This window comes from Vicia villosa, linkage group LG5, assembly GCF_029867415.1.
Source record: "Vicia villosa cultivar HV-30 ecotype Madison, WI linkage group LG5, Vvil1.0, whole genome shotgun sequence".
Classification (NCBI taxonomy): domain Eukaryota; kingdom Viridiplantae; phylum Streptophyta; class Magnoliopsida; order Fabales; family Fabaceae; genus Vicia; species Vicia villosa.
Window position 1 is genome coordinate 2,409,256 of NC_081184.1, and position 13,159 is coordinate 2,422,414.

Sequence of the window (13,159 nt, forward strand, 5' to 3'; positions counted from 1 at the left end):
CTTTATTTATAAAAACTCTATTGCTTCCTTTAATGTTATTTTGGTTTATATTAATGATACAATACTTGCAAGTAACAACCTTATATAAACTTCTAATATCAAATATATTCCAAACAACAAGTTCAGTATTCAAGACATAAGCAACCTCAAATACTTTCTAAGATTTGAGATTGCCATGTCTTCCAAGGTAATAACTTTGTGTCAATGCAAATATAGTCTTGACTTTCTAGAACTTGTTGGATTACTTGGAGCAAAACTTGCACCTATCCCTATGGATCTAGGACACAAGCTTGATGAATCTCATGAACCATTCTTATTTGATCCCTCCCAATTCCGAAGTATCATTATTAAATTATTATATTTGACTCATTCAGGGTATGATGTTTATTTTTCTATATGCAGCCTAAGTCAACATTTTCCTAACCAACCATCACTCATATTCAAGTAGCATTAAGAATCATTCGTTATGTCTAGAATGCACCGACCATGTGTCTCTTTTTCAAGTAGAATTCTACTTTAACTCTCACTAGATTCACTTACTCGGACTGGGGATCATGTTTGACAACAAGAAGATTCATCATCTGCTTCAACTTATTTCTGGGAGGCAACCTCATCACTTGGAAGAGCAAGAAACAAATAGTTATTTCTAGGTCTTCATCTGAAGTAGAATACAGAACATTAGCCAAAATTTCATGTGTAGCCCAATGACTCATGTACCTTCTACATGATTTATGTATTGACCATCCACAATTCGTAACTATTTTTTGTGACAACAAGAGTGGAATTCACATTACCTTGAGTTCTATCTTTCCTAATTGGAAACGACATATATAGAGGTGGATTTCCATCTAATTGTAAAAAATTGCAAGCAAAAATAGTCCATAAACAGTGCCCATCTTGTAATAAGCATTGAATTAATGGAACTTATATTCATTTTCAATTTTCTCTTTTATCCATTTTTTGTCTTTAGTAACAAGTGTGTTTCACTCAAACTAATCAACATGGTCAAATAAACTAATTTCATTTATACAATAATATCAAGTATTAATCTCCAAATTACGGTGGCACTTTTTGAACTAGATAAAATAATTAATTATAGTAGATTAATTAAACAGAATTACAACTAATATTACATTTGTTTTATACATAATCATCACATGCTACTTTGTCATGATCACTATTGTGAGGGTCTTCACTAGTTCATCCATTGTAATGTTGTATCCATCACCCATCTGCATTAAATATTCAATGCAAGTCAAATTCTCATTTTATCACCACAATAACTTTAGTCATGATTAATGAATAATTAGTATTTTGAACTATGCTTTATGTACCTGAGCAACGATGGTGATGTCAAAGGTGGATTTTCCAAATTGCAAAACACTGCTACTCACTATTGAAAGATGAAGATTTTTTAGCTTGGTAAGTATTTTTAGCATGACACTCTTTTGTTTCTCACAATGGATTGTGAGGAGAATTTCCTTTTGTAACATTTTGGTTTTCACGTCGGGAAGAATACTAGTGCTTGTTCCATAATTGTTGGATCCAACTTCTTGTTCTAACTCTTTTACGCGATCTTGAAGTTTTTTCACATAGTGTTTAGCTTTCTCTAAGATTGAAGCTTTGTCTAGTTTTCTCTAAATAATGAAAGGAAATGATTAATAGTAAGTTTTGATTAAAACCATAAGATAAAAGTACATTTAAAGTTAATATATTAATCTTTTTTTTAAATTCATAGGACACTTTTTCTTATTAATATTTAAAAATGAAAAGAATACTTTCACAAATAATAATAAAAATTATATATATATATATATATATATATATATATATATATATATATATAAATAAATGTAGTCATTAAAGATATTTTTATACAATAGATCCCACTTGTGTCTCGTAAGACTTGGTCTAAAGAGATTTTTGTATGTATCGATTATATTTTAGAAGAATTCTCGAGAGAAGACTAACTTTTTAAAAGAACCATAAATATCTCAAATAAAAGGGCAATGAAAATTCATGTCTAGTCGAATAAGTGACCCCACGAAATCTAGCATCTAAAGTGAAGTATACGTCGGGACTATCGAGTAGGTGGTGTCTTTCACCAAAGGTCTTTGTCTCAAAAAATTTCTTGCCCTATTCAGATGAAAGTTATCAGCTAGCTCTTGTTCCTAAATAATAAACAATTTTTTCCATTGAAGATCACAAAGCATCTCCCCATTAACGCTAACTTTTGGCTTTATAGTGTTGGGTATTAATCGATGCTAAAACACAGTTTCTTGTAGTGTAAATCCTTCACTTTATAATCTTGTTGAATAGAATTCCGATAGAGGTAAGGAAAGTAAACTTTCAATGGGATTGATTCTGACATAGGATTCTCCTATAAAGAAGTTAGCATATTAGATGCCCCTCCCTTTTTTTTTTTTTTCACACAAGCTTTTCTCAAACTAGTAGGAAGGGGCGATATGATTAGAGCTAAAGAGGGAAACATGTTTTCACCATGGAGAAGTCGATCATAACTTAGTAGACCAACGCCACTAATGGAAGATACAACATGAACATCATATCTAGTCGAATGAATATTTCGTCATATACTACTGGCACCTAAGATCAGTCTCCACCTAAACTTATTAAGAAGGGCGAGATCAACCAACCAAAAATCACATAGATTTAAACCCCTCTATTTTTTGTCTTACGGGAATCATACCACCTGATCCATGATTCTTATACTCATTTTTAACACCATCCTAAAAAGACTTTCTCTAAATCTTCACAATAAATCTTTTTAGTCATTTATTCATGAAGGCATAAAACATAATAATAGAATTGAATACCAAATTCAGGAGAACCACTCTTTCCCTATGAAAAAGTTTCACATATATAAATTTAATGAGTAAAGGATAAAGATACCTCTCAAACTTTAAATGTTATGAAATCTGAGATGAACTTAAATACATAATTGAACTATTAATTAAAAAAAGGTTTAATAATTAGTTATTATTAGTTGGAGAATTAATTGAACGCATAAACATTTATCTTCAAACACTCATAAGTATGATTGAATTACTAATCATGAAAAAGTAAAATCAACAGCACAGATGCAAATTTTTTTTTATCGTTCGCTTAATTAAGCACGAATATTTTAACTAAATATAAGTTAATTACAAACCTTCTTCAAGCCTATGGCTGCTGAAAGTTCCAACAATCTTTCTTCAAGTTCCCTCTCATTTCTCTTCTTTCTATTGAACCGATCTTCAGTCTCATCACACAAAGAATCATAATCTCCATCTTCCAAAATGACCTCTTCACATTTTTCCTATGAATAAATGTAAATAACAAATAAATGAGAGTTATATAATATATGCACACATACTATGATAGTGCCTAATATGATCGTAATTAATTCTTAATCATGTATATGCTATATGAGTTATGAATTAAATTGCTTGTACCAAATCAGAAGACCAATTTTCTCCTGACTCCTCCATTGATTTTGAAGTAAAATGCTATGATATCAAAAATTATATATAATATAGAGTTAATGTAAGTGAGTGGAAGAATGAAAGTTTATTGGGAAGTGAGAAGTGAGAGTATGAAGGGTAGTTGAGGCAACTTCATCTTTTATATATGTATATATATAAAGAAGTTTAGTAATATATATGTTAAGAATAATCCAATGAAAAGGAGTTAATTGATTATATTTTATCCATCTTTTTCAAAATGATCAATTAGATAAGATATATGTATTATGAAAATATTTTTTTTCTATAATATAGAGCGGTGGAAGTAAAAAACATAAGATATCTTTGGCTGTTGTATGAATGAAACATTCAAGTTGTCTAAACATTCCCTATTTGTGACAGAATGACAGCTATTGTGTATGACCACCGTTTTGTATTATTATTATTATTATGGAAATACTAACCAGTGTCCTGAGACACTTTTTAAATAATTAAAGTAATAAGTTTTTATTAAAATGCGTGTATTTAATGCATTGAAAATATATTGAAAATTGAAATGTTAACTTTTATAAAGAATACTTTTCTTATTTAGTATGCTTAAATAGTACTCTGAGAACACTGGTTAGCAAGACCCTTATTATTATTATTATTATTAATAATAATAATAATAATAATAATAATAATAATAATAATAATAGTAATAACGACAATAACCTTCTGTTTGTTCTTTTAATGCACATTTGTAAAAATATAAATGATATTCTTTATATTAAATTAATTTTAAAAAACAAAATATATAAAGTTAATAGTAAGAAATTATAATAATGATTTGACATTAAAAATTTACATCAAATTTTAACTGCTAAAAAAATTAATCAAACAAACATATTAAATAAAATAAAAAATATAAAATTCATTATTTTTATTAAAAAAAATTATTCATAAAAATTATTCATATAATCGTTCAATCGAGTTTAAATCTTATTGACGGTTGAAATTGAATATAAAACTTTTAAATTTACATATCAATGAATCATTATTTATATATATATATATATATAGGGGGCGACTCAAGTGAGAACACTTGGTTATTATGAGAAATGAGAACAATGAATCACGACCATTAAATTTTGATTTTGTTGATTTTAATGGACTGGATTGGTTTCTCTTTATATGTTGATTTAAAATAAATATTAAGGATCATAGAAAGAGAAACCAATCCAGTCCATTAAAATCAACAAAATCAAAATTTAATGGTCGTGATTCATTGTTCTCATTTCTCATAATAACCAAGTGTTCTCACTTGAGTCGTCCCCTATATATATATATATATATATATATATATATATAGAGGGCATATCATATGAGAATGCCATATTTATATGAGAATGTGAGAATGAATCTGAACCATTGGATTTTAAAATAAATGGTGGAGATTATGAGTGAATCTCTTTTTTCTCTCTCCAGTATCTTGAAATAAATGAAGTAGGAGAGAGAGAAAAAATATTCACTCATAATCTCCACCATTTATTTTAAAATCCAATGGTTCGGATTCATTCTCATGTTCTCATATAAATATGTCATTCTCATATGATATGCCCTCATATATATATATATATATATATATATATATATATATATATATATATATATATATATATATATATATAAGAGATATTTTAAGTTATTATAATTTACTGTATATCTTTACTATTACAGTAATTATTTTTAATTTAATATTTAAAATAATAGATAATTAAAAATACATGCAACTTTGTATCTTCACCGTTCAATATTCTTATTTACATGTGTCAACCATAGAGTGACCATGCTTTCGGCATGGGAAGGAAACGAGGTTCGCGTGTTTCGCACTATATTACTATACTAAGTACTACAAATATTAAATTTCAGAATATGTACATTTTTTTGTTTTCTTCAATGGATTAGATAGTTACTCAATACTTATTTATGCAGAACACAACGATTTTCTATTTTAATCTTTCTACTCTATTTTATTCTCTTGGAACTTTTAAATCTATGAATTAAATATGTGAGGTAGATCCAGTTCTATTTTACCTTCTTCTTACTTGGTTAAAATTTACCAGATTAATTCATTAGTCTATAATTCAAATAGATAGTAAATAGTCTTTAAATTAAAGATGATGTAGATACTATTGAATTTAATGGTAAATAAAATTAAAGAGATTTTATTTTAACATTTAATATAAATTCAAATCTCTCTTCTCTACTTTTTTTTTTATGTTGGGAATAACATTATTAGAAAATATAGAGAAAAATTAAGCATAGTGGCTTTAGTAATCAAGCAATTGTTGGATGCTTAAGTAGTACAACGATGAGATTACACATCTTTAGAAGTTTTCTTATAAAATTTAAAAACAAGTTAATTCATTAGGGTTTCGAATTTTAGAGAATCTAAGGTGTTTTATGTATCAAGGAGATGGAAAACAAATGCTATGTACCATTAAGTATGAGTTGTGGTCCAAAGTTAGGGTTCCTATACCTCCCCTAGGTTTTTATCCCGGTCCAAAGTTGCTAGCTTCTAAAGTTGGCGCGTCTTTGCGCGTTTTGTCTCGTAGGACCCTGGTTCACAAAGAAAATTTATGCCACAGTAGTAGGAAGTATAATATTATTTGTAATGGAGGTATTATGTTAGACAAGGGATTATTTATTTGATTTTCGAAGAATCTAAAAAAAAAAACTTATCTTGCATATTGTTAGGATTCATATGCACTCCTTTGACAGTTGGCTTCGCCGTCAAAATTACCTTTGATGGGGGTCACGTGAGTAGACCTTGGGTGCTTTGTCCCAAGGCCTCTTTGGAAACCATCCAGTTTTTCTAGGAGTCGTTGTCTTCTTTGCTAAGTTGTGGGGAAGAGGAAGATCAGTGGCTCGTATATGTTTTTGTGCTAAGTGTTTTCCTGTGATCGCGACCTCAGAATATCCATTCGAGATTTTAAATTACTCGAAATTCAAGGTGGGCTAAGTTAACTCCTTCACGTTTATCTTATATATGGTCTTAGTTGCATGAATATCCCAACTTCGTCATCAAGTCATAATATGTTTTGATAGTTTGGCTTCAGTAGTAGCCAAATCGTTATTCCCTTCTTGATTTTCTTTCTCTGAGATATATGAAGATGGTTTCCTTTACCGGTTGATGACTTTATCCTCAACCAAATCATAATGAAATATGTATATTAATTCTTTTTCCCTATCATTTACTCTCAAACTATATTTGGTTGGTGCACCATCCTTCATAGATTTTTAGTGACTTTGCTAGATGCGTGGGACTTTCTTTTCTCACCCTTACCCAGTTTATGTGTTTGAGACCTACCTTAATGTTCGTCTCAAAACATGTCAAACCAGTTGAGTTTCCATTGTTTATTGAACGTTCTAGCATAGTGTGACCTACTGTGATAATAGGGACGAATTTTAAACTTTGCGTCGGAAAATCCACTTACAGATTTTGAGTTTTCCTTGGAGAATCCTTAATTTTCTAAAAACCAAAACTTTAACCCACATTAGCAAAATCCTTACCAGAGGCAAAATATAGGACACTAGCTATGCTCGCCTCTAAACTTCTTTGATTGAAGCATCTTTTCAAAGGTCTTGAAGTTAATATTAAAACAGCCATGATTTATTCAGATAATGTCTTGCCATTCATATTAGTAGAAATTAAATCATAAATGAAAGGTTCAAACACATTGACATAAGTTATCTTATGTTTCTCCCCTGCCAAATCTTCCACTGAGTCGTGCAAATTAATTGTACCAAATAAGTCTTTTTACTATCCAGGCAAGCATCCAACCAATCAACCAAATTTAGATTTTTCGGGACCCTCGTACCAGAAGGTAAAGCAAACCACACTAGTTTGGCAAAAGAGCGATGCATAAATAGATGATTAACATTTTATGCGGCCAAATAGCAAAAGATTCACAAGGTTTCTTTACAATAACCTTTTTTAAGCAAGTTACCTTTGGTTGGAAGGGTATCCTTACAAAGCCTCCAAACAAAGTTATGAATTCTCCCATGAATGAGAACCTTCCAAATCTTCTTCCGAAGCAGACATTGAGACTGGTTCGAGGGACCATCTTTCCAAGCATCTCTCTGTGTTTTGATCAGATGATAAGCTGACTTAACGGAATATTCTACATTCGTTTCTCTGTGCCAAAGCAATGTGTCTTCTGGCAGTCAAAAAGATAGAGGAATGCTAATAATGTGTCTAACCTCCGTCGGATCAAAGCATCTCTCCATAATATCCTTAATCCACCTACAAAAATCATGATCAATCAATTCGTGCACTCTGACATCTCTATCAACTCCTATAACCAAACTAAGAATTTTAAACCCATGGTTGTTCGGAATCCAATTATCATCCCAAATTCTCACTTTCGACCCATCTTCAATCCTCCACCTTGTGCTCTTCATCACCATCTCTTTGGCACTAAAAACACTTCTCCACGCGTAACTCGGGGCATAACTAACTTTGGCTTCTTGAATATAACAATTCGAAAATACCTACTTTTCTACACCCTTTCTAATAGAGAATTGTCATTTTTTAAAGTCTCCAAAAATGCTTCCCCAACAAACTCAGATTAAAGTTAGCAATTCCCCTAAATCCCAAACCTTCACTCCTTTAGCCTTCGCCACACTCTCCTAACTCATCTGGTGCACCTTTCTCTCTCTGAGTTTCGCTCCCCACCAGAACTTAGCTAACACCCTTTCAATCTCTTTGCACACACCATCTGAAATTTTGAAGCAACTCATGATATACTTGGGGATAATTTGAGCGACCGACTTAATAGTTATCTTTCTAATAATTACTTTAAAGCTTAAAAAAGAGTGCAATATATAAGGCAACAAAACTCACCCAACAATTATATTTTTATATTTACAAAACTCAAATCCAACACTTAATCATGGCACTCACAAACATATTAAGAAACAGAAAATAGGCAATCCACCCAAAAACAACAATTGTTTTTTCTTTAACTCAAAAAACTTGTTGTTCACTGATACACTAGAATAGATCAACTTCACATCCAATTTCAGGTTTCAAAATCACTCGCCTAACACTTTTCACAAGATCTTCCACTCTCACTTTGTATCCTTCACCCATCTGCAACATAAATAAATAATAAAATCATATACAAATTTCATTCATATTTTCATTAAAAATAAAATTTTAAGTATGTGAATAATTAATTTACCTGAGCAATAATAGTAATGGAAAGATCTGATTTCCCAAATGACAAGACACTGCTACCAGTAACAAAAAGCTCAAGATTTTCAATGTGTTTTAGTACTTTAAGCTCAATTCCAATTTGTTTCTCACAATGAATTTCAACAAGCACTTCCTTTCCCATAACTCTTGCTTCAATCTCAGGGAGGATATTATTATTATTATTATTATTATTATTACAATCATCATGATCATCATCATCACTACTTGTTTGACCAAAATTTTTGTCTTCATTATTGTCAATAATTCCATATAGATTAGGTTTATCAAGGACCATATTTGACGTGACACCAACATTTTTGTCTTGTTTTTCTAGGTCATGAACACGTTGTTGAAGATGTTTCACGTAATCAATTGCTGCTCTAAGTATGGAGGCTTTGTCTGTCTATAAAAGGAATCTTCAATTAGTTAATTTTGTTTTGCACACTTGTGATTATAAAGTAACACCACGTGCTTTATGCATGAAAAAGTTGTCATATAAGACATGCAACACCTTCTCATTCTGACTCAATGATTCATTTATAAATATTATTATCATCACACTTCCTTTTCATGAATCTCAAAAATCATCTACTAATAATTTTTATATATAAAAAAAAAATCATATAATCATTTCATTTATATTAATAATAAAGTGAGGTGTATTAAAACCTGAGAGGTTGGCCTAACAGATAGTCGATCTGATTAGTTGGATATCAGATATATTAATAATAAAATGAGGTGTATTTAGCAATTATCTTACCTTGCTCAATCCAGGAATAGTTGCTGAAAGAGCAATGAATTTTTCGGTCAATTCTTGTCTCCGTTTTCTCTCTGCTATTATATGATCAACACACTGAGAACTGTTTCTACCTCTCTTCACTACTTTTTCTTCATTCCTTTTCATCTTTTCACTCTTTTCACCACTTTCACGTTTCCGTTTATTCTTAGAATCACGTTTACCTTCCAAATCGACACATGCTTCACGTGTAGCAGGTATCATAGTTGAGTCATCAAAAGACAAAATAAATGTCTTTGGTAAATAACATCGACCAGTAACATTTTTGGATTGTTCTTGTTCTTGTTGGTGTTGTTGTTCAGATTCAGACACTACTGAATCTGAACTTTGTGGTATTTCTAATAGAATCTCTCTAAGAAAATCGTCACCGTCAATGTTAATGTTGTCTATGAAGTAATCATCACCGCAATCCAAATCCTTCAAGAGTTAAATTATTTTTCATCATAAAAATGTGACAAACAAATCAAATTAGTATTCTGAAATTATTATAGAAATAATAAATTTACCATGTCAAGATGAAAATCTTCCCATGACGCTTCCATTGGAAAAAAAAAAAAAGAACTGATCTAGCTTGAACAAAGTTTTGTGTTTGTGTTGTGAATTTGTGATGTTTTGATTTCCAGAAGATGAATTATAATGATAATATATAATAATAGAATAATGATTAAGGAGTATAATATTATAAGTCTAGGGACAAACAAGATAGTACTCGTTTTTCATGTTATTTTAATTTCAGCCGTTGGATCATTGATTTTGGTACGTAACAATGTTGAAATGGGACCATCCCATGTGTGTGAAGTGAGAGCCATCTCTATGAGTTCCGCAGGGGGGGAAGGCTGAGCTAAACAAGCTTTATTCACACTAAATTATTATGTCACCTTTTCTTTTATGACAATATATTATATCAACTTTGTTAACTTCTACTATATGTTTTATGGCAAAAATACAAGTGTTGGAGAATCAATTTTTACGGTGATGTGAAACGTACAATAAAAGTCTAAACTATGAATCCGTGGTTGGATTATAAATTTGATTTGATTCATTGAACTAATAAAGTGTTAACTACATTTATTAGTATATGTGGTATAGTCCAAAGCAAATTGAGAGATGTAGATGTGGATTAGTGGTGGTAATAAATCATATTATACTCACAAATCATAATTGTTTTTCAATTATGCTAGTTATTTAGGTTATGTTTAGTTTGTTACTTGAGCTATAAAGTAACATATTATGTATATCTTTTGATCAATTAATGTAAGGCTAAACTAAATGTTCAGTTTTAATACCAATTTCAAATTTTATTATAGTGTCAGTGGTGTGAGCAAGTCATCTTATTCTTCACCAATTCTTTTCTTTGAGCTTCAATAATGTGTTTCAAGTATGTGTCTAAGTAATTGGGGAAGACACTAGATGGTTGAAGTCAGACCATAGTGCTCATAGGTTATCATTCGAATGATGCCTACAAATTGTATTCGTCAGATGGTGATAAGTTAGTGGTCAGTAAGGATGCAAGGGTCAGGTCGACATGAGCACGATAGAATCACAATTGTGCTTGAAGAAGACCAACAAACTGAAGTCATAACCAATCGAAATGAAGAACCACATGAGTAATATGTCAGAAGATCGACTAGAATGAGAACTGAATCGACATGGCTAGCTTGATATAAAAGATTTCCTGATCAAGCCATTGATGCAGATGGTGATCTCATAGAAAAAGCAATGATGATGGTTGAATCAGAACCAATTAATTTGGATCAAGCTAGGAATGATTCAAATTGGTTGGCAGCCATTAAGAAAGAACTCAATGCAATTTAGAAGAACAAGATCTGGGAGCTTGTCGAAAGATCTAGCTAGAAGCCAATTCATGTGAAGTGGGTATTTTAGCTGAAACTAAGGTCAAGCGGTGAAATTTCTAAGTATAAGGCAAGACTAGTGGCAAGAGGTTTTCTGCAAAATTCTGGTATCGACTTCAATGAAGTGTATGCACCTATTGGAAGGATGGAAATCATCAGAATTGTTATGTCGAACACTTAATACAAAGGATGGATGATACATCAATTAGATGTAAACTCAGCATTTTCGAATGGACCATTGGAAGAAGAGGTCTATGTGAGTCAACCACAAGGATTTAAAATCAAAGGACAGGAACACAAGGTATACCGATTGAGGATGGCTCTATTTGATTTGAAGCAAGCTCCAAGGGCTTGGAGAAAGAGAATAGACAACTTCCTGATCGAAGCAGGTTTCACAAAGTGTGCCTCTGAACATGTTGTATTTATTATTGATGCAGACAATGTCAGTCGAATCAGTTTATGCTTGTATGTGAATGATTTGTTGATCATAAATGCAGATGAAACAAAGATACAAAGAGTCAAGTCAGATATGATGCAAGAGTTTGAAATGTCTGACCTAAAAAAAATTTGTCATATTTCTTAGAGATGGAGTTCAAAGACATAAGTGAATAAGTGTTCTTGCACCGAAAGCAGTATGATCATGACATCTTGAAAAGGTTCAAGATGAGCAACTATAATACATCGAGATGAGAAGCATTGAAAGCATGAATTAAGGGGTGTGTTAGAAATTAATAATTTAGTGTTTCAAGTATGTGTTCGACTATAGCGTGTTCGATCTAATCAAACAAAGCTGAATAGAGTTAGATGTATTCGACATAGTCGAATACAACATATAGTTGTTGTGTCAAAGTGTAATTTGTATGTTTTAAGTTTTGGTTACCTATAAATAAGCATGTTATGTTATAAATAGATATAAAAACTTCACTTAATAAAATTTCTTTTTAAATAATCTTATCTCTCTGTTTTTTCCTCCTTCTTTTTCTCGAAATCCTAATTGTTTCAACGTGTAGTTTGGTGAATTATAGTTCATAGATTAATGGTAAATTATATTCTGATTATTTTGTTACAACTTTAATTTAATGTAGGGTTTAATTTTGTTAATTCATAAATATAGATTAACATGATGCTTTGTTGGTGATGAGTTAATGATAATGTCTAAATCAGGAGTGGATTTGAATTACAATACTAATGTTGTGTGTGTTAAGTTTATTTAACTTTGATTCTATTGTATATTAGATTAGATTTGTAATATTTATTTTGGAGAATTGTGATTCCTTCTTGTAACTTTAGAAACTCGAAACAAAACGCTATTTAATGAAAATATAATGGTACTATAATATTTTATCACAAGAATGATGATAGAACTGTACTATATGGCAAAGATCAATTTAAGGATGTATTTAGTTCTTATTTATCTTACATTTTTAGAAAACTTAATTATAGAGATGAATTAAAAAAAAAAAGTTTTGTTTGTTACAAATATTATCCATTTTAGCTATTTCATTTTCATTAAATATGAAAATGAGAATAATTTTCGGGCTAAAAATTAAGATGAGGCCCAATTTGATTGTTTAAGAGTTTAAGAAAATTTACAAGGCCAAAATAAAAAATTACCAAATATTTATGTTTTACAAAATAAATAAATTTGGTCCAACAATTATCTAAACCAATTGAATTGAATTCAACAGTATGAAACTTGAAATTGATTAATTGTGAACTGTTTAAGGGCCCGTTCGATTTATCTTTAAAAAAAATAATTTTTATAAAAATGTATTTCAAAAATAATTTTAACATCCAATATATATAT

The 13,159-nt window shown here is 30.4% G+C and overlaps 2 protein-coding genes across 2 annotated transcripts; both read right to left on the bottom strand.

The window, feature by feature from the left end:
- Positions 1-1,068: 1,068 nt before the first annotated feature.
- Positions 1,069-3,608, bottom strand: LOC131601136 (transcription factor bHLH25-like). Its single transcript, XM_058872886.1, has 4 exons — positions 3,453-3,608; positions 3,170-3,316; positions 1,335-1,637; positions 1,069-1,232 (listed from the first exon to the last, which is right to left on the bottom strand). Exons 1-4 carry the CDS (start codon positions 3,486-3,488, stop codon positions 1,161-1,163), a joined length of 558 nt encoding a protein of 185 aa, XP_058728869.1. The 5' UTR covers positions 3,489-3,608; the 3' UTR covers positions 1,069-1,160.
- Positions 3,609-8,142: 4,534 nt separating this feature from the next.
- Positions 8,143-10,140, bottom strand: LOC131601133 (transcription factor bHLH18-like). Its single transcript, XM_058872884.1, has 4 exons — positions 10,006-10,140; positions 9,464-9,916; positions 8,690-9,106; positions 8,143-8,598 (listed from the first exon to the last, which is right to left on the bottom strand). The coding sequence occupies exons 1-4, from the start codon at positions 10,039-10,041 to the stop codon at positions 8,500-8,502; spliced, it is 1,005 nt and encodes a 334-aa protein (XP_058728867.1). The 5' UTR covers positions 10,042-10,140; the 3' UTR covers positions 8,143-8,499.
- Between the last annotated feature and the right edge of the window lie 3,019 nt (positions 10,141-13,159).